General features: G+C 48.1%; 1 protein-coding gene across 1 annotated transcript in view; it reads right to left on the bottom strand.

The window, feature by feature from the left end:
• Positions 1-16,991, bottom strand: part of LCP2 (lymphocyte cytosolic protein 2) — a 45,727-nt gene extending 28,736 nt beyond the window's left edge. Inside the window, exons 1-3 of the mRNA XM_042947001.1 lie at positions 16,710-16,991; positions 12,079-12,141; positions 6,222-6,268 (exon numbers count right to left, since the gene is read on the bottom strand). Of these exons, the coding sequence (XP_042802935.1) occupies positions 6,222-6,268; positions 12,079-12,141; positions 16,710-16,787 (188 nt within the window). The 5' untranslated portion in view covers positions 16,788-16,991. The remainder of the gene's footprint in view (positions 1-6,221; positions 6,269-12,078; positions 12,142-16,709) is intronic.
• Positions 16,992-22,610: the final 5,619 nt, after the last annotated feature.

Here is a 22,610-nt window from a genome sequence, read left to right as displayed (position 1 = left end):
GTGGCGGGTAGACATGATTCTCTCTGCTTTGCCTTGTTTTAGGGATAAACTGGCTGCTAAACTGGGGCTGAACCGTCTGACAGGAAGTCAAGCCTTGTAGCAAGGTGCTTCCAGCACAGTTGCAGCCCTAGCTTGCTGCGAGATGGGGGCCAGTCTTTGACTTCTCAGCCACAGGCCTTTCCTGGTGATGTTAGAAGACAGAGTGTGGGTCTCTGTCCCGAGTCTGACTGCAACGTCCTGCCCCATAAGCAGTGCCTACTAGATGACCGCGGCAAGGCATTTGTCCTCCCTAGGCTCCAGTTCCTCAGCAGCAAAATAAGAGGGATAGCCCTGGTTAGGGAATCCCGACCAGCTTGACTGCCAGAATTACATGGGTGCACCTGCTATAAACACAGATTACCAGCTCACTGTAGACTTAGCCTATCAGAGCCTACATGGGGGAGGCCTGGGAGCAGCGATACCAATGAGTTTCCTGGGTGACTCCTACAGTCTCAAAAGGTCGTGAAATCAATCTTGTTATTCTTTGTGTTCTTGGAACTTTGTTTTTAATTTTAAGGAGGAGGAGGAGAAGGATGAGGAGAAGGAAGAAAGAGGAGGGAAAGGAGGAGCTGGAGGAGGAGAAGGAAGAGGAGGACATGGAGGAGGAGATAGAGGAGGAGATGGGGGAGGAGGAGATGGAGGGAGAGAGGAAGGGGGAGGATGGAGAGGAGCTGGAGGAGGAGGAGATGGGGGAGGAGGAGGAGGAGGAGATGGAGGGAGAGGGGAAGGGGGAGGAGGGAGAGGAGCTGGAGGAAGAGAAGGTGGAGGATGAGGAGGAGGAGATGGAGGGAGAGGAGACAGGGGAGGAGGAGATGGGTGACGGGAAGATGGGGAAGGGGGAGGTGGGGGAGGGAAAGAAGGGGAAGGGGGAGGTGGGGGAGGGAAAGATGGGAAAGGGGGAGGTGAATGAGGAGGAGGAGGCGATGGAAGGAGAAGAGATGAGAGAGGAGGATGTGGAGGAGGAGAAGGTGGAGGAGAAGCTAGATAAGGAGGTGATAGAGGAAGAGATGGAAGAGGAGGAGAAGGTGGAGAATGTGGAGGAGGAGGTGGGGGAGGAGGAGGAGGTGAGGGAGGAGATGGGCTCCCTTTCAATGGTCCCTTGTGCTTTATCAAGGACAAGTGGAGGCCCACTCCAGGTTTTGAAATCAACTTTGCTGGTCACAGAGAAGTAAGAAGGACAGTATAGAAAGAAAGGCAGGCAGAAAGGGGAGGTAGGGAGGAAGCGGAGTAGGATAGAAAGTACCAGATCCCATAGAACACAGGAAGAGGAGACGTCCGTCCAGGAACAGTCCCTCTGTGTGTCCTATATTGTGGCAGGTGCTCCTGTGGTGTTCACAGGCTTATAATACAAATGCATTTGTTTGCCTCAGCTCCCCCAGGAAGAACTTGAGAGAGCTTTCTCTCTCTCTTCCAGGCCCTCCCACAATGGAAGCCTTGCTCCCTCGACTCTGATTCCAGAGGGCACACTGGTGCCTCCCAGCAGAACACATTCCCAGGCCCAGAACAGGAGAAGCCTTTTTGCTCAGCTCTGTCCTCTCCTACAGCCTCATCTCCAGCTCTCCGCCTGTCACTGCCTGCCTGTCCTCTGTCCCCGTGTCAGCCCCTCCCCCAGGGCACCCAGCACACATTCACACTCTCCCTCTGGCTCTTGCTCTGCTTTTCATCCTTCTTTTTAAACTTTTTTTTAATGTTTATTTATTTTCGAGAGAGAGACAGAGTGTGAGTGGGGGAGGGGCAGAGAGAGAGGGAGACACAGAATCCAAAGCAGGCTCCGGGCTCTGCGCTGTCAGCGCAGAGCCCGACGTGGGGCTTGAACTCATGGACCGCGAGATCATGACCTGAGCTGAAGCTGGTGCTTAACCGACTGAGCCACCCAGGCACCCCTGCTTTTCATCCTTCTTTAAAGGATGTTCCACTTCTAAGGGTCTTCCTCCTTGAACCAAGAGCCAAACCTCTGGAAGGTCTGTCCTCGTAACTTGAAAAGCCAGGTGTGGGTCCTGGGACTCAGGAAGGTGCCTTTTGCCACCATCTCCGGCCTCAGGAGAGAATCACGTGTGGGTGGGAAGCAAAAGTTGGAGGGCCTGGCGTGGTCTCCCCACTTCTCAGCCTTGGACCCCCCGATAATTTTACACGTAGTATTTTACTTGGGCTTCACAATTATTTTGTGGTAGGCAAATTAAATTATTCCCATTTTTACCACCCAAGAAAGTGAGGCGCTAAGAGAGGCACTTGTCAAGGGCCACGTGAGCAGTTTTACTGTGGGGCTGATCTAGGAAGTCAAGTTTCTGTACTTGCTTTCGGGGAGAAGGAGTGACGTCAGTTGAGAGGAGGCCCTTCTCATGTGGGGAGGACTGGCTACCTGGTCAGGGATTAGCCAATGAATGTGAGAAGGAAGGAGAAGGGCAGACAGCCTGTCATCCTGGCAATTCTGTTAAGGCTTGGTCACATTCTTTAAGGAGCACAAGAAGGCCTATTTACCGCTGGGTCCCTCCCTCCAGCCTGCCTCCGTCCTCTTTCCCTGTCGGCTGTATCTTAGGTATGCTGTCTCTGCTATGAGGAGACCGACAGCTTCATCAGGAGGGTGGACGAATAAACAGGTATTACCGCATCACCCCTCTGATGGGATCTTAGCTTTTTCCCAGCCTAATTCCACTATCGGTAATGGGTACAGTGGGAACTCATGATATAAAGAGACTCATCCAACACCAATCTGTTGCATACACCGTGACCCCATCACTCCCTTCTCCTTATCTTTTAGTTTATACTATGGATTTAAATATAAAATTCATAAAATTTTAAAAATAAACTCCAAACAGGCATCATCAGATTTTAACCTGTCTTCTATTGATTTAACCAGATAATGCTCGGCTATGCCATGGGTCTTAAGCTCATCCCTATAAGGGAAGCTTTGTTGTTTTATTTAAAAACTCTCCTCCATTACAGCATCCAGGGTGTCTCTGGGAGAAACTGTCCGAGAGAGTAGCTGGTACTGTATTTGCATACAAAGCCTTCCTCACCAGAATCTACCTTCCTACACATCTATTTAATAGAGTTTTCTTTTTTCTTTTTTTTTAAGCATGGGAGAAGAAAATCAAGATATTCAGAGGAGCATAATCTTGTTTTGGTCTGCTGTACATAAACACAATTTCTTTCCCATAGCCCTTCAGGGTAATGATTATGGCAAATGAACCTATGTACAAGGGGATGAAACAAATCAGCATTGAATATCTATATGCATCCAGGGCACCACCAGGCAGCTTACATGGGCTGCCTCCTTTATAACCCAGCAATGCCTGAGAGTTAGTTCGTTTCCCTTCTACAGATGAAACAGGCACAGAGGGTTGACAGGATTTCCCCCAGGTCCTATGGCTGGTGGGAGGCAGAGCCCACTTTGGAACGTGGCTCTCCCTTGCTCCAAAGTCCATGCCTTTCTAGTCTCTAATCCTCCCCCTTTCGCAGGATAGAATGATTAGTAAAAACAGAATGGTGCTCATTGGGATTTTCCATAAAATAACAGGAATAGCTAACACTTCTCCAGGGCATATTATTATTTCCTCTAACCTTCCCACTAACTCTTTGAGGTAGGTTTTATTATTATCCCCATTTTACAGATGAGGAAGCTGAGGCTCAGGGAACTCAGATAACTTGTCCACAAACTCACAGCTGGTGAATGGAAGAATTGGGTCTCAAGTAGTCAGACCTCAGAGCCTGTACTTTTACTCACTAAGCTCTTCTGTCTGCCTGTTTATACCTAAAATTATAACCTTTAAAAGAGTGAGTTGCATGGTCACATTCCTTTATTTTAGAGACTGGGAAAGTGAGAGTAGACTAGGGACTCTTCCCAGGCACAGAGCTCATTAGAAGTAGAACTGGGATTGGTGCTTCTTATACACGTCTGCCAAGAGGGACAGTCACGCTTAGAATCACCAAATCAGGGCAGCAGGGACCTTCCCTAGATGCCTCCCTCACTACTCCCCATTCACCTTCGTGTTCCACGGGCAGGTCCATAGCTTGTCTGGGGCACACATGCACACGTTGGAGAGGGATTTTGTTTCAGTTTTCAAATAGCTAAAGGAATACCCCAGCCCTACCGCACCCGCAGCGTGTGAGTGTTTACAATCTGCCTTGCACGCTAACCGAAAACCACTTCTCACCCCGCCTCCTTCTCCAAGCACTCAGGCATAGCTCCAGACATCAACTGAGCTCAGCCTTAAAATAAAAAAGAATCTTCCAAGTTGAAAGGGCCTTCCTTATCTCTTTCCTTCCACCGCTCTGATTAAATCCCCTCTGGCCTGATCCCTGCGTCTTCAGGGGCCACAGCCCTCGCTGAGGCTCCTACCTCATTAGCAGGGTCATGGCCATCACCCCCTAGCTGGCTGTCATGCCACAGGCTGGGCCCTCCATCTTTCACACTGGCTAGAGAAAGCCAAGACACCAGCTTTACCTTCGCGTTCTCCCTGTTGCACTCACCTCCACACCCCTCCTAGACTCCTTAGGATAGCTCACAGGACCCTTCTAAACTGTGACTAGTCACTGCAGCCTCTTTGTTTTGTGCCCCCATGTGCGTGCCCCAGTTGCTCTGGCCCACTTGTAGTTTCATTAAACTCCCTGGTGCCTGTGCCTTGGCAATATAGTCCCCATTCCTAGAACGTCCTTCAACCCATTCTTTATCTGACCATTCCTGGTATATGTCAAGACCCAACTTAGCTTTCCTGCCTTCCCAAAGTCTTCCCCAAATGCCAAGGGGAAAACGACTCCTGCCCTCTTACTCCCGGTGAACGTGCCCATGCATGTGCCCCAGCACCGTTAATCAATCATGGTATGATTGCTTTGTATATCTGACCCTCCCACTAGAATGTGAGTGTCCTGCAGTGGGGATTCTGTCCCTTATGTATTTGTAGCCTGAGTAATTAACAAGGGTCTGACGTTAAATCGGCGTCTAGTAGCAGTTCATTAAATGAGTGAAGTATTAGTGTTGTATGGGGACCAGGAGATGCAAACCCAACTTCTCTCAAGGACCAGGTATATATATATATATATATATATATATATATATATATATAAATATATATTGCATAAAATATATATTGTATAAATATATACAAAATACATATTGTATAAATATATACTATATATATTGTATAAATATATCCTATATATATTATATAAATATATTGCATAAATATATTTTATTACATATGTTTATTATGTATACTAAGAATATATTACATAACACGGAGATTTCTAGTGCCTTTTGATAAGTTCAAAGATGGGACATCATCAGGTCCATACGGACTGGCACGGAGTGGCTGCAGCTCTCTTGGGAGGGAAAATATTCTGATTTTCCACAATCTCCACCACTCCCTAATTCTTCACCGACAACGCGGCTTAGTGCTGATGACCTCTTTTGACACCATAATTGTGCTATTATGTTTGTGATAGTGGAGAAATATTTCTTCATACTCATATTCTATTCAAAGGTGGTAAAATGAAGGAGAAATTGATAGGACTTTGTATGGCTCAAGATGGCCCATTTTACACATTTATATCTCCTGCCTGGCTCGGGTAAGCTTTTGAGTCCGGAAGACCCTTGCTAGAGGGATGAAAACACACGACGCAAAGCGCGTGATGCATCTTCTCCCGTCCGCACCCACCCCAGACCTCAGCAACGCATCACGCTCTCCCTTCCTCAGGATTCTTCTCAGTACAGTGGCCCCGGCAGCCATTCCCAAGCAACAGGTAGCGACAGACAGAATGATGTCCGTTGCCACTCTTCATCGGGTCCAACTCTCTCATGGCCAAGAGCTGGAGACTGTGGTCCAGAAAGCTTAAGCAATCACTGATCTGATGATGATGCCCTCGTGGAACAGATCTCGTGATGCTGGTGCCCAAGCCACCCCACAGGGAGAGAGGAAATGAAGACGTGGCTCACAGTCAGGCTTGGCTTTGGCAAGAGCTGCCAATACACCAATTGGGCTGGATCTGTTACTTTCTTTTTTCTTTCAACTTATCAAGTATCACTTCTCTCTCCCGTGCCCTGCACTTGCCTCTCTATAGCCTTCCTGTTCACTTTCCTAGTTCAAACCAACCGTGACAGATTAACTGACCCAGCTATCCCTGGGCTATGTCCCATTCCAGCCTCGGTTCCCCAAAACACTCAAGGAATCGGGGGGAGTACTTACGGCACCCGGAGCTTAGGGAACTTCTGGATGTCATTTTCTGTCAGGTTCTGAAACGAAGACACGGGCAGGTTACAACTCACAGGAGGGGCCTTGGGCCAGGTGAGGAGAGGGAGGTGTGAAACAGGGAGCCGTGGGCCTTCAGCTGAGTGAAGGGTACACCTCCCCCACCTACCCAAAGCCCAGCTTCCAGATGTTGCGTGAAAACCTGTGGTCCTGGTGTTGCCGCGTCTACGTTTTCAAAGGGAATACCCAACCCTGGATTTTAGGTGAAATTTCCTGAGTTCGAAATATCGACAAATAACTTTAAATGAAGCAAACAAACAACCACGCACCGTGAGAGCTAAACTGTGGAGCCAAACCACTCATCTCGTGAGCCGAATTTGGCCACACGTTGTGACCTCTTGCCTAGGCTCTTACCCCAGACTTCAGGGTCCCTCTCAGTTTCCATATGCAGGAGCTGTGAGAAGCCAGCCTGGAGAAGGAATCTGTGCCCTGATACCAGCAAAAGCCTCTCTCATCAGGGTTAGTGGTAGGATTCAATAAAGAGGCTTTCCTGAGGGAACAGAGAAGGGAAAGGAGAAAGGAACTCATATTTGTGAAGAACTGACTCTGGGCCTCTGCCTTGCTAGCACCTCGACTAATCTTCACATCAGTCCTGTGATTTAGGAAGTATCAGCGTCCCCATTTATAGGTGAGAAAACCGAGGCCCTGGGATGTTGACGGAATTTTAGCTTGTGGGTGATGGAGCTGAGACTGGAAGCTTGCCCTGTGGTATCTGCGATCGATTTTCTCCCTGCAAATTCCTCTCTTCCCACATCTGATCCCTTTGAGGGACCCGCTGGCCCATGCTGGAGGGAAGGAGGGGGGGGGAAGGGTAAGAGAAGAAGGTGCCCTGGAGGGAGGAGGAGAGGCAGGGTGCCGATACTGGAAACAGAAAAGAGGTGAGCACACTTTCCATGGGATGAATGCTGAGACAGAGAAGGGCATCCACTGGCATTCTGAGGCTAGAGAACCAGGTGGTTACGGTGGAGGCTCTGAGTCAGGCTGGATTTGCATCTTGGTTCATCCACTTAACAGCTGTCTGATTTGGGGCACACAGTTAGGCTCACTGAGCCTCAGTTTCCTTCTCTGTAAAATAGGAATCATTATACTAATAAGAGCCACCTTTCAGGGGTGGTGAGCACTGAATGAGATGATGCGTGTCAGGTGCTTGGCTCAGTGCTTGACACGCCCTATATGAATAATAAACCCAATGTGAATAATTTGTGTGAAAATAAATAATAATTAGCTGGGGTCTGGCTGGCTCTTGGAGGTTTTTGCTTCTTCTGCTCTGGGCTGGGAGCCTGGCAGGTTGTTTGCCTCCTATGGGTAAGCACTGGGCACGCTCCCCTTTGAGCCCAGTGGCACAGGGCTGGGGGCATCTTAGCAGTGTGTTTGTTGGGCCCATCTGCTCCAGCTCTCGGACCCAGGCCCCTCAGTAAACCTGGCAGCAGGGTTGGGGCCGGAGTTTGCCCAGAGTCCTGAGACAATCAGGCTTTTTTTTTCTTTGCAAGTTTTTATTTAAATTCTAGTTAGTTAACATACAGTGTAATATTGTTTTCAGAAGTAGAATTTACTGATTCATCCCTTACATATAACACCTGGTGCTCAACAGGACAAGTGCCCTCCTTAATACCCGTCACCTAGTTAGCCCATCCTCCACCCACCTCCCTCCATCAACCCTCAGTTTGTTCTCTATCATTAAGAGCCTCTTATGGTTTGCTTCCCTCTTTCTTTGGTCCTTTCCCCTATGTTCATCTGTTTTGTTTCTTAAATTCCACATATGAGTGAAATCGTATGATATTTGTCTTTCTCTGACTTACTTTGCTTAGCATAATACACTCTAGCTCTCATCCACATGGTTGTAAAGGGCAATATTTCATTCCTTCTCATGGCTGAGTAATATTCCATTGCATATATATATACCACAAATTCTTTATCGATTCATCACTCAGTGGACATTTGGGCTCTTTCCATAGTTTGGCTATTGTTAATAATGCTACTATAAACATCTTTTTGAGGAAATTCCATACTGCTTTCCAGAGTGGATGCACCAGCTTGACAATCAGGCTTTTGGTCAAGCTTCTTAACTTCTCTCTCTTTTTTAATGTTGACATCCCATAGGCACTTGGGTAGCTCAGTTGGTTAAGCCTCGACTTTGGCTCAGGTCATGATGTCACGGTGTGTGGGTTTGAGCCCCGCATTGGGCTCTGTGCTGACAGCTCAGGGCCCGGAGCCTGCTTCGGATTCTGTGTCTACCTCTCTCTCTGCCCCTCCCTCCCCTGTGCTCTGTCTCTCAAAAATGAATGAATGTTAATTTTTTTTAATTTAAATTTTAACATCCCCTGTGCATTGGCTTCTCCTCCCTCTCAGGGATGTACCAAGACACATGTTCAGAGTGGCACGCAGAATGCAGGACTTCCTGGGGGTCACCAGAGAGCTGGGGGCTGACTACTGACTGGCCAACGTGAGGATGTAAGCTGAGGGGATCTGAGGAAGAATGTGAAGGAGAAGGTGGATGTGAGCATGGCTGGAGACACAGAGGAACAGGATATCAGGAAAGAGAAAGGCCTTTAGAACAAGGACAGAAACTGGGCGGAAAGATGAGAGATATTTAAACAGGATTTTCAGAGAGTTCTGCTGCGTGATGTAACCCCTCCTCTACCTCCTTCTGAAGCTTCCAGCAACTCTGGGTTACCTGTATGATCACTTATGGTCTTGCAGGAGTGTGATTATGTGGTGAGTGTGTCCTCACCATGGCCCCTGCCTGGGGAGGCGACGTGTGGACACTCCTGCCCGCCCGCCCAGTATCCCCTCTCTCTTGCTCCCTTACTGACTGGACCTGGATTTTGTTAGGGGCAGTAAATGTGCCAAGTCCAAAATATTTAACATCCTACACTTCTTTGGAGGTGGCGGAAGTCGCAGGACTCAGTTGTGGCCCGCCCGTGAGATATAATCCGAAGTCTAGGGGGTGGAACTTCCAGAAAAGTTACTAGTTTCCTGAAAGCAAGGGGAGGCGTTCCCCACACACTTTTGTGCCTTCTACTCTTTGCCCTCCCCCACTCCATCCTGCCTGGAGTGTGGATGTCAGGTCCAGAGGTGGCATAGCCAACTTACAACCAGTAGGACAGAAGCCACAAGCTTTTTCCATGACTAGAAGGGGCCTGTGTTCTGGGTGACTTCTTTCAGCAACTCACCGGCCCCGAGAGCCTACTCTAGATTCTTTATCACTTGAGAAAGATAAAGCCCTATTTGGTTAAGCCACTGTGGTCAGGTTTCTGTTACAGGCAGCCACCGCCTTCCCAACTGACATGGGTTCCTAACACATTTCATCTTCTTCCTCTACCTTCTGAAAACATGGCACCCCTTTCCCCACCAGACAAGGTCCTACTCTTCTCACTGGGGAACCAAAATGGCAGCAAAACAGATTCAAGGGACCTACTATCTCCAACAGTGAAGAGAGAGACAGAGAGACAGAGAGACTATGGTCTTCCACTTTTGCCTTCAGTAGCAGAATGGTCCTGGATATTATAAAACCAGGAATGATATATGAGAAATTAGGACTCCGATCAGAGCTCACACTGTACCCAGGGCACCTGGGGTAGAGGGTGGGTATCAGAAGAAGCTGTCTCTAAATACCCCAGTTGTGGGACCAGGAACCAGCTTCTGCTCCTTGCTCTGCGGATTCCTAGTCCCCTTCTTTCCACTTCCTCCTACTCCCACAATAAACAGAACAGCAGTCTCCAGGGACTGACAGGTCCTGGATATGAAAGCAGAGGAGACAGAACTGCTCAGACACTCTCTCTCAGCCACGGAAACAACCCTGTCCTAGTAGGCCTGCAGTTAACACAGGGAGTGTTGCAGGGACTGGAAGGGATTGTCACCCACTGTTGACCCAGTCCAACGTGCTCGTGCTCATGCTCGAGAGGAGAGAGGCTCAGAAAAGTCAAGTGCTTGCTCAAGGTGACCCAGAGCATCAGGGCTGTAAGCAGGATGATCCTCAAATATGTGTTACTCCCTTCCACTGACACTGATAAGTCTCAATCTCAGTTCTCAGTGCTGAAGGCACCAGAAGGAAATAGTTACATATAGTACTAATGTGCAAAAGTGACAACAGAACCCCAGGTATTCCGTGGCTCAAAGCTCAGTATGAAGAAATAACATTGTTAAAAACTCATACAGTATTGGGGCTCAGTTGTTTAAGCATCCGACATTGGCTCAGGTCATGATCTCACAGTTTGTGGGTTCAAGCCCCAAGTCAGGCTCTGTGCTGACAGCTCGGAGCCTGGAGCCTGATTCAGATTCTGTGTCTCCCTCTCTCTCTGCCCCTCCCTGGCTCGCACTCTGTCTCTCAAAAATAAATAAACATTAAAAAATTTTAAAAAACCCTCATGTAATGTTAGAGTAAATTAAATGTGTACTTTAGTCCAATTACTAGGTACGTGACTTAGAAAATTCACATCACACCTCTGTACACATTCACATCACACCTCTGTACATGTTTCCTCAGTTGCAAAGGGGGTGGTTAGAGCCTTCCAAAAGATACTTTTTTGCTGTAAAACCAGCTTCTGGAAAGCAGAAATCACATCTTAGCTACCTCTATATTCTCAGAACGTGGCATGGTCCAGTATGTAAAGGGAGCCCAAGAAAATGCTTGTGAAGTGAATGAGTGGGTGAATGCATGCATGATTTAGGTGAAGCAGTGCGTAAACATGTCTTACATGGCATATGGAAGCAAAACTCAGACCAACAGGGCACAGTTTGGTCTCCACATGAAACTTAAGAGCTGCCTAGAAAGGGCAGATGACCATGCGTAGTAGTGAGCTCACCATCACTAAAAGAATTCAAGCAGATGTTAGTGGCAGGGAGGCAATATAGGAAACGGATTGGAGTGCTGAGTGGAAAGCCAGAGCACGTGACCTCTCTGGCCCCTTCTAACCCTGAAGTCTCATGGCCCAGTCCCCTCACTGCTACTGACCACGCCTTGCGAGGAAACACAACTTACCTTGCCCCCCTCACTCCAAACCCAAATTGTGAACATCTACCCATGAGACCTTTGAAGTCTCGTTCCTGCTTCTTTTTGAAGGGTGAGGAAACATGAGATGGGAAGGGCTGGATTGGTAGAGTCAGGTCTATCTTGCCTATAGACAAAGGTGCTATTTCAAAAGAAATGCTCAGACCACCTTCCAGCAACTCGCTACTTGTCAGAGGTGCATCCCTTTCTATTTAATGGCTTCGTTGCTCATGTAGAGCTGCATCTTAGTCTTACCCTTAAAGCTCTTTGCAACACACTGGAGTAGAGAGAGCCGTATCACATGTGTGTTTAATTGGCAAAAACCCAACTATGTGCATTTGGTAGAGAGAAAGAGGGATGGAATGAAATAATGAGGGTGATTCTACACTTTATTCCACTCAGTAAGTATGTACTCCGGAATGAGAGACGGGAAAAAAGAATCTTCCATTCTCCCATGTGGTCTTTTTTCCCCTTAGACTTGCCTAAGTATGGACGGCATTTGAATAGATTTTCAAGATTGGGGGGAGGGGGGCTATATTGGATTCCTCCTTCTACTTTGACTATAGAATGTACCTTGGTATCAGTGAAAGACTGGGAGGTATCCTGAATAATAGGATCCCAAGAAGTGATGACAGCAAGGGTCATATAAAACCTCAGAAGAAGGCAAAGGGCTGTGTAGGGGTCCTGAAGATAGGCATTGACTCTGGGCATCCCCAGGAACAGGGTAGACCGGCTGGCCCTGCCATAATTGGTTAAAGTGTGGAACAGCTTTGGTCCCAATGTGTCAAACCGGCCAGCACTTACCAAAAACCGCTGCCCGTCGATGTGGTGCTTTTTCACTGCCTTTTCACAGTCCTTGTAGTTCAGCTGCAAAGAGGAGAGGAGAGTGCTATCAGCAGCAGGCAGGCATATGCCATTGGTTCCCCTTGTTTGCCTGCCCCTGAAGCTTAGCAATTTGTGGTACTTGTGGCTAGCCAGACCCCCTTCCCGCCCTTCCCCCCATGATCGAACAGAGGGGCCCCATCCTTACCTCAACCCTGCTTTCACTTGCCCCTTGGGACTCTCTGAAATGGAGAAATTGCCTCAGTCTAAGGTTTGGGGGCCAATCCCTACAGAAAAGGAGTGACCTCAAGCCTATACGGGCTGTGGCCACATGTCCCTCAGGCAGGTAGAGAAGAGGTCAGAAAGTGCATAAATAGCATCCATTGTCTTGCCACCCAAAGGCAACCTTGGCAAATGTCGCAATGTGCTTCCTACTATGCTTTGTTCTGTTTTAAAATGTTTATTTATTTATTTAATTTTGAGAGAGAGAGAGAGAGAGAGAGAGAGAGAGAATCCCAAGCAGGCTCCACACTAGCAGCGCAGAGCCTGATGCAGGGCTTGAGCTCATGAACCGTGAGATCATGACCTGAGCCTAAATCAAGAGTCAGAAGCTTAACCCACTGAGCTCCCCAGGCACCCCACAATGCTTAATTCTAAGCATATTTCTAAATATAACTGAGGTTATAATTCATACTTAATCTTATTATCCTGTTTTTTTCTCTTAAAATTACCTTAAAGTGATAATATAGGCACTGCTTCATGTTCTTGCAAACTTCTTTTAAACAATTATTTTATTAAATTGCTACCATATTGCTGATCATTTAGGTTGTTTACCAGACTGCTGTTCCAATAATGGTACTAGAAACTGCTGATAATTATTGAATGCTTGCTATAGGGCAGGCACTCTTCTATGTATTTAAACCAGTCTTAAGTCTTTAACCCTCACATCTTCCAGATGGAGAGTCAAAGGTGAAGACACTTAAGTAACTTGCATGAGATCCATGGGTAGCAGGTGGCAGAGGGGACAATTGGGCTTCAGAACAAGGCTTTAATGTCTCTGTTAGGAATGTTCTCCTTTTTGTTAGTAACAGTATAACTTATAGCAAATGAATACATTTAAGTGTATCTTAAAACACCATCCAGATCAAACTGTAGACGATCATGGAAATCATTTTGCACACCTCTGTTTAAGATAGATTAAGCTGGATTCTCAGAATAGAGCTCTAAAATCAACAGGAATTATCTTGGTTGCTTTCCCCAAAAGTCACATTAATTGACAATCTTATCAGTTTTCTGTTTCACCTTGTCTTCGACAGCATAAGAATTTGCATTTGAAGTATCTCCAAATGTGACATTTCGGTCTGGAGTATTTAAGGTTAAATGTTTGCCCTGGAGAATCTTCTGTTCTCAACACAAGTGTGAGTCTCACAATTTGTGTCAGCCTTCTTTTGGGGGCAAATCATGGTCTTTTTTTTTAATGGTCAACCAATCTAAAAAGTGAATATATTTTTTGTAGCCTCTTGGCTTGAAAGGGTGGAGTAAATGTTAGAAAGCTCAGAAAAAGCTGATTTAGAGGTCAATGTGGAACACAGGCAGCATCTGAGGCATCCTGAACATCCTTTCTATTTTCACGCAGAGGGGAAGGAGTAGTTCTTATAGTATTTGACTGCCTTTAATTTATCATTTTTGCTGTCGTTATTACCAGATAAGCTCTGATTTTGCAGTCCGCTGACTTTGGCTCTATGTAGACAGACAGCTCTGAAGACTAAGCCTCCCTAGAAGTTTGATTCTGATCCATTAATATCTGGGCTTGGGAGCTAGGATCTGTATTGTTAGCAGGCACTCAGAGGATTCTTATGAGCACCCAGCTTCGGTAGGCAGTGGTCTAGAGCAGGTACCTCGTGTTGTAGATGGGACAACTGAGGCCCAGAGAGGGGAAGGGATTGGCCTAAGGTCCCACAGTGGGTTGGGGACACAGCTGGGATTAGAACTCATGGCTCTGAGCCAGTGTCTCTCCACTGCATTGCCAAGGGGTGCTTTCCTGCCAATTCAAAAAAAATTGGAGGGGTTCAAGAAATCCAAAACATGACCTCTGTCCTCAGGAGCCTATATTCCAGACAAAGGATGAGCTACACATAGCTAAGACAGTAAGACACAAAGGACTGCCAATCTGCATGGGCCTCCCCAGCTAGGGTCCAGTAAACAGAGCAGGAAAAAAGGTAATATCAAACATGAATTGACCCCTCAGTCTGTTGAGTGCTTCACACGCTATATTTCCTTTCATTCTTTCAACAATCCCATGAGGGTAGTTATTGTTAGTATCTCCATTTTACTGATGAGAAAGCTGAGACACAGACAGGTGAAGTAACTAAAGGAAGGTCACCAAGCTAGCAGGTGGTAGAACCAGGATTCAAACCAAACTGTCTGACTCCAGAGCTGGCTGGGAGGTGTCTCCAATGGGGTCCTGGCCCCCCTCCTTCATTAGAAATTGCACTGCTCATCAATCCTTTGAACAGAATATCTGATGACGAAGACCCTTCCCCAAATGACTCCATGGTCAATTCACTCAATATTTTCTCTCTGGGGGGAACTGAGATGCTCAGGATTTGAAGGGTGTCCATCTGAGTCTGTGGGGGGCTGGGACTTCCTGGGTCACAGATTCCCACCATCAGTTTTTCCTTTTGGTTTTATGTCAGGAGAAGGAACCTGTCCCAGTGCTGCAGACACATCCCAGGTCTGGGGTCTCCAAGAAAGAGCCTCTCTCGTGCCCTAGCTCAGGCAGACGGCCATCTTCCCAAATCACCCCTGACCTGTAATCCATCTCCCTGCCCTAAGGGAAGATTTGCCCATGGATTCCGCTGTTGCCCAACTGGGTTCTATATTTCTCCTCACACTGAAGACGGGGCCTGTCCATGCATCTCAGTCTGTTTCCAGGATCCTCTCACTAATTGTCAATTATTGTCTCCTGTCTTCGACTGAGCTAACATGCCACTTTATAGCATCTTGGCAGATTTTATCTGCTTGCCCCAATGTATTTGTTCTACGTTTAAGAAAGACGTTTAGAAAAATCCTTCAAAAGTCAGTTGTCCCAATCATTTTTGCACCCACAGTGCTGAACACCTAAGTTTACTGTGACCTTTTGGAGAAAAGAACAAAACAGCAAATAAGGGGATCTATCCCACCATGCCTGGTATCTTCATATCTTTATTCTTTAGGTTGAGGAAGAGCAGTTAGCTACTATATAAGCTCCATGTGTCTGTGGGTCCTGGGAGCTCCATTCCATCCCTCAGGAAAAAGAGAGGTTGGCTTATATGACCTCTAAAGTCTTGACTTTAAAGTCTTATCTTTACGACCATCTGGAGGGTCAACTGAACTCCATCCCAGCCTCCAGGGACAGGGGTATTAGAAGCTCAGACGTCCCTTACAAGACTTCTTATCCCTTGAACAGGGGTAGAGAGTCCCCGAGTCGTGTGGCTTAGGGTCTGCGCCAGCAGATGTCTGACCCGTGATCCCCCCCGCAGATGACCAAGCACAGAGGTCCAGGGCTGGAAGGCAGGACAGCAACACTCAAGTCCCAGGACTGCCGCAAGCTTGACCTTTGACCATGCTGGCAAAACTCTCCCTCTCAGGGGCCTCAGTTTCCCCAGCTCTCTCAAGCAATCACAACCTGGAGCTCATAGCAGTTTTTCCACCTGATTCACAAGACTCTCCTAAAGCTCCAAAGGGACTCTGTTCTCTGTAAGGGTGTGAGGAGCCCTCTTTCAGGTCATGAGCAATGACTGTCCAGACGCCCTCTCTGGCATTGCACATCCTTGCCTCATCCATTCTTCCTGCCCTGCTGTTTCTTTCTCCCAGGCTTGGGGCTCCACTCACCCCTTTCTTTTTCTTTTTTCTTTTTTTTAAAGATTTTTTTAATGTTTTTGTTTTATTTTTGAGAGAGAGAGAGAGAGACAGACAGACAGAGAGACAGAACACAAGTGGGAGAAGGGCAGAGAGAGAGGGAGACACAGAATCCAAAGCAAGATCCAGGCTTCAAGCCATCAGCACAGAGCCTGATGTGGGGCTGGAACCCACAGACCATGATATAGTGACCTGAGCTGAAGTCAGACGCTTAACCAACTGAGCCACCCAAGCTCCCCTCCATTCACCCCTTTCTAGTAAGCAGCCTTGATCTCATTAGTGGTTACAGTCATTCTGAGTATCTAACATGGATGCTGAAGCCAGGCAGGTGTGACTGGAATCCTACCTGTCACATGCAGTCCCTGGGGCTTTGGGTTATCTAACCTCCCAGAGCCTATTTTGCAGCTGAGAAAAGAGGATAGCAGTACTGGGGAGTGTTAAGTGGGACAGTGCCTACAGAGCACAAACATGAGTGCTGGTGCTTAGTAAGTACACTTCCATCTGAGGGTCCCCCTTCTCCCCAGAACTCATTGCCAGGAACACTCAGTGGTGTGTGTGCATCTACATAACACCTGCTCAACTTGGAAGGCTGCCGCGGGGTTGCATGTTCTTCTGCTATATTTTATCCCTCTCATGTTCTGGCTCCTTCTTCAAGCTCTGCCCAGCCCGCCAAGGGCAGCCAGCCTCACCACCAACAAAACGGCAAGACTCACCTTCCTGAAGTAGTCTGCAAGGTTGTCGGGGTCCCAGGCCAGGACGTCTGAGCGAAAGGGCACATTCCTCAATGCCATGGCTGCTCTCCCAGGACAAAAGTCACAAGCTGAGCACGAGTGCTGCACCCATGGACAGAGAATCCCAAATCTAGAGCGTGGAGGTGTCCTTGGCTCTTCCAACTTCCAGTTACCGTCTGGAACACCCTTGTTGGAACAGACGTCTTTTCTGCTGTAACCAGATCCCAGAGAGCAACGGCTTCCTCTGCGAACAAATATGGTCTCTTCTCAGAAAACGACTCAGCAAGTTTCCTTTACCACTTCCTCTGCTAGGCTCTAAATAAGTAAACAAGGAAGCCTAGCTCTGGTGGCTGGAGAGGTAGAGAGCGACAAGGTTGGTCATCTCGCCCTGGTCCTGGCCACTCCAGCCCTGTGGGAGGGATGGTGAAAGGCACTTAGACTCCTGTGTGAGTCCAAGCGTGTTTCCATTAAAACTCCTGGCCCTCAGATGTTTATACCGCAGTCCTGCGTGGCTGGGTCTTTGCAGATGAAAATCTATTTTGACGGTTGGCCTAAAATGTAGATAATCTCCCACAAAGGCAAACTGCCTGGGGAAGGAGCATGGCTTTTTAATGCTTTCCGACCATCCCTGAGCCTCTGAGAAAAGGATAACGTTGACATCCCTTCAGCCGCCTCCTTACAGTTACTAGAGGACTCGGTGAGTGAGTCGGGCAACCAGGCTTAACTTCTGATGTGATTGTTCCCACGCTGTGCAACTCACACTAGGACTTAACAATCTAGGAACGTCAGCCTTCCATATCCGTAAAATAGGGAAACAGAGAAAGTGTTTCCTATACACATAAACCTTAGATGCAGGTAACTAAGGTTAATTAAGGGTAACTAAGGAAAAAAAAATTAAGAGCAAAAAGATAATGATAGCTGCTGATGCTTCCAGAGATTTTATTCTCTACTGTTTCCACCACAGATTGTAGTCACTATTGATTCCTCTGTATCTTCTACCCAAAGAGTATATTCCCTGGAGTGGCCCTGTGACAGGACATAGGAATCGGCTGCTTTCTTAGCAGGTCTCAGACCCTGTGCTCTTCTCATAGTATGTGTACGTCATTGGCAGGGGGTGAATCTGGTGTATAAAAACAAATAGATTTCTGCATTTAGATTTCTGTATTTAGTCTCTAAATACAGGTTCTCCACTTCAGCTAATGCTCCATGCACACATGCACACACACACACACACACACACACACACACATACAGCCAATCAGTTCTGATGTTTGAGGACAGGATCAAGCTCTCTTTCACTTACTGGGTGACACTGTGTTGGTCCCTGAGGAGGTAACTTCTTGAAGCCTTTTCGAGGGTAGCTTTGGCCGTGTACAGTTCCCATCTTATACACAATCAAGGAGCCCCACTGTCACTGCACCAGCCTCTCCGGGTCATTGTGAGCTTCGAGGAGATCCACATTTCATTCCAGGCGGAAGCGGTCCATAACACGTGGTGCCAGGGGTGCTGGGGGCATCAATCATCAGGGCCTGGTATCTAAGAGTTCTCAACAACGAACTGTGCTCTACAGGGCACAGCCCTGCTGTTCAAAAGTTCTGTGTTGGTGGGAGAGATCACTTGGTGTTTCAAATCACCGGAATAGTGGCAAATGACAAAAAAACTATTTGAAGAGAGAGAGACAGACAGAGACAGAGACAGAGAGAGAAATCACTTTCAGGTAGGGTAGTTAAAGAATGTCGTGGAATTAGCTGGAATTTAAGCGGGGCCTTGGAAGAGGGAGCAATGTTTCATGAGGAAACAGAACACACAGCACCTGTGGAAAGGAATTTCTAAAATCATCCTTACAACTAGAAGTGTTTTCAAAAAAAGTTCACTCCCACTCAGGAGAATAAATATGTACAGAAACACAGAAATTGAATTAGGTATAGCTAAACATTAGGCTCCTTTGAAAGGGCTATCCACTAAATGTGATCAAGATGGACAATCCATGGAGCCCACTTAGAAGAGAGCCATAGCAGGTAAGAAACACGGACGACAGGGATGACGACGACAAGAATCATCACAGGTGAAGCAGGTGGAGTCCTTCTCATGTGCCAGGGAGTAGGCTAAGGACTTGCCACTGTCTTGTTTAAATGTTGGCACTATTTTTTTTTAATGCTTATTTATTTATTTTGAGAGAGAGAGAGAGCATGAGCAGCAGAGGGGCAGAGAGAGAGAGAGGGAGAGAAAGAATCCTGAGGGAATCTGACAAGGGGCTTGATCCCATGAACTGGGAGATTATGACCTGAGCCGAGATCAAGAATCAGATGCCACCCAGGTGTCCCGGCACTATTATCTCTTCCATTTTACGGAAGGGAAAACTGAGGCTCAGAGAGGTAAAGCTACTTGCTGCCTTACACCCAGCAAGTAGGCTGTGCAGCCAGGTCTCACCTGGACCCTCTCTGGGTCCAGAGTCCCTGTCTTCACCTCTCTGCCACCTCCAAGCTCTGACATGTTACACAGACTGCCCAGGTGGAGTAGGGATTCAAACTCAGCTCTGTCTCCAGAGCCTGTGCTCCTTCCTACTCTATCAGTCTCCTTTCCATGAAGGAGGGCAAGGAGGTTGCCAATCTGGACAAGTTACAAAGAGAATCCAGCCACTGCCTTTTGGAGGTAGGCCTTTGGTGACCCCTCTGTATAGGACCACAGCCCATTCCTCGCAAGGACAGCTGGGTCATGACCAGAGCAGGTGACGTGAGGGGAAGCAGTTTGCCTCGGGCCTGAAGACTTTCCTCTTTCTCAGTCCTCAGTGATTTCCCAACAATCACGAATTTCACATCTCCTGTCTCTGGCGAAGTATCCAGAAGCTCGGGGGGCAGGGCCAGTTAGTGCCTGAGAGAGGCTCAGGATGCCAGGAAGACCACAGTGATCCTGTACAGCCTGGCTCACATGGCCCAGCCTCAGGCTCCTTGCCTGTAAAATGGGCAGGCATCATAGCAGCCTCTGGGGACAGCTCATGGCAGAGGGGACAGTGTGGTGAAGGCCAGGTAGCTCATGCCGATCCTCTAACGGACATCAGTCCTGGCTTCAACCATGAAGCAGAGCAGAGAGGGGCAGATAAGGTGCAGGGATTAAAGCCATGACCTGGGTGGGAATGCCCTCTTCCCTCTCTCACCCTCTCCTTCAGCCAGGTGGAGAAACTCAGGACTCACGAAGGAACAAATGGAAAGTTTAGCAGAGGCCTTTTTAAGCTTTACGATATTATCTCCAGGCCAGGAAGGGGGGACACGGTCTCACAGCACAAAAAGAATGACATGCTGGTACAGGGGAACAGGGGCTCACGGGGTAGGAATTTCAAACGTGCGATCAATGAGCTTGTGGACGAGAAAGCAATACTTGTAGGGAGCGATGTGTCAGATTTCTGACCTTAGGGACAAAAAGCGGATGTATGAATCTCACACCACAACCCGGAGTGGGGGTTCTCCCCCGTATCCCCCCTGCCCCACCCCACCCCATCTGGACTTGAAGCCCCCCCTCTCTCCTGCTAACCCACAGCAGGATCAGGTGGGGAGATAACTGTCTTCTTCACAGCTAGTTTTAGAGGTGAGAAAGATCAGAAAACTCGCTAGCAGAGACTTGGGAGCCACAGCCACCACATGTAGAGCAGGGGCAGGGGTCTGGAGCTGTCATTGGAGACCAGAAGAGAATGGAAAGTAGGGACTTCGGAGCGAAGGGTGGGAGAGGCCCTAGGAGACTAGGAGAGGCCCCTGAGACATTAGAAGGTGGCTAGGAGGATGTGCTTATTTGGATTTGATTTGTGCAGAGAGTCTCAGCTGGGGGAGAGAGAAAAGGGTAGCAGCACGTGGCCCAGAGAGGGTGACCACACGAAGCACGGTGGGCAATGGAGACAACGCCCTCACGTGGCTTCACCTCCACCAAAGTTTTATGGCTCCAAGTACCACCTGACGGAGGTACCGCTAAAATGAACTGCTATTGGGTCCGTGGGTTCGAGCCCCGTGTCAGGCTCTGTGCTGACGGCTCGGAGCCTGGAGCCTGTTTCCGATTCTGTGTCTCCCTCTCTCTCTGCCCCTCCCCCGTTCATGCTCTGTCTCTCTCTGTCCCAAAAATAAATAAAAAAACGTTGAAAAAAAAAAATTAAAAAAAAAAAAAATGAACTGCTATTGAACTTTCTTAAGAGCCTGGGTGGGTTTGCCCATAAGGGGAACAAGACTACAGCTGTCACCTTCATGGGGAGGGGACACTTTCCCCCTGCATTCTCAGGGCCCTGTGCGGGTGGAGCAGGAAAGCCAGGAAGGGGCCCCGACCGCTTCCCTGGGCAGGGCAGCTCCACACACCCAGTGACCTCACACGAAGACACGGAATCCTGTCCCAGGAGGCACAGGCCTGCCATGCAGCTGCCCGGGATGCACAGAGGCCGTGCTCCCCAGGGCTCCTGCAGGCTGCCGGGTGGGAAAGGTGGGGAGAGACCGGCGCCAGCCCACAGCAGCCCTCCTCCAGGTCCTGCTGTGCTCTGTCCTGACAGCCTCCGGACTCCTCCCTCCCACCCCACACTGGACACTGTCGTCACCTCCCCCGTTCTGGGAGATGCGTGAGGAAAGCAGGAATCAGCTGCTGCATGTGAGACAATGAGAAGCAATATTTTTCCACTTCCTCAGAGCTGACGATTTCATTCTTTTCAAAAAGAACACATGTATTTTTTTTTTTCATCTTTTCTATCTCTTTCTCTGCTGTTTTCACTGAGGTGCCTCAGAAATTTGAAAGTGGGTGGGAGGAAGTGCTTATTTGGACTTCCTGTCAGGCCTCCCTTCTTCGTCTGCCCTATTTTTTGACTTCAGCAGCCTATCCCCAGATAGTTCCGCCACCAAGGGAAACTCCCCGAGTGCCCACAAGGGTGGGTGGGATGTGGGCAGGGGCAGGAGAGGGGAAGGCAGGTTTCTCATCTCGATAAAAGAGAAAAGATGCTGCCCCCCTCCGCGGGCAGAGTTGGGGGAAAGGCAGCCCTTTTGATCCTCACAAAAGTCCTATGACTAGACAGCAATGCTCCCATTTTACAGATGTTGAGAGACCAAAACTCACTTTCTCACATTCACAGTGGATCAGGAATGCCAATTCAGGACTGGGTGGATTTCCTTTCATTCTTCTACTTTTTTGACTTGTCCCTTCAGTCTCAGCAAGTCACTTAGCTGTTGACTTTTGGTCTGGATTTTCCTGCTTCACCTGTGGCCTTGGTGCTTGTGGCTCCAGAGCTGCTGATGTTGGCTGCATTAGCTGCCTTGGAAATATCAGGGCCCTGACCACCAGCTTCTATCTGACCTTCCAGATTTTTGACTCCGTCAGAATGCATCTTTCAATACACTGTCCCAGGAGAGTCACCCTGTGGTCCTTGTCAGTCCTGTGCACCCTACTTCACGTGAGTGTCAGAGCCTTCCCGTGAGCATGGGAATAGACAGTGGGCCCCTTAGAAGGAGTGGGTTAGGGGTTTGGGGAGAAGAAGACCTAGAAAACACACACCATGTCTATCCAACTCTTCCATGAGATCTCAAGGGTTTGGGGAAAGGAATGCCAGAATCAAAAGCAATCCTTTTGAGTGCTCTTTGCGAAAGGGAGCTAGAGGATAGATACCCCTTTTACAGATTGCAGAGAAAGGCTCGTGGAGAACAGATTCCTGTCTGTGGCCTCACAGATAATCAGAAGTGGAGTCTTGGATTTGAAACCAGACCTGTCTGATACTAAGATTCTTTCCTTTGAAAGATGCAGTTTCCAAGGATGGAAATTTTATTAGGTGAATAATTAATATTTACGCAGAACAGGTCATGCCAACTATATGTATTAGGCTATGAAAGAGAGATTATTCTCTATTTGAGTTCTCCTAAAATAATGGAT

Source organism: Panthera leo, chromosome A1, assembly GCF_018350215.1.
Source record: "Panthera leo isolate Ple1 chromosome A1, P.leo_Ple1_pat1.1, whole genome shotgun sequence".
NCBI lineage: Eukaryota > Metazoa > Chordata > Mammalia > Carnivora > Felidae > Panthera > Panthera leo.
Note: the sequence above shows the minus strand (reverse complement) of the source record. Positions and strands in the feature narration are given on the sequence as shown.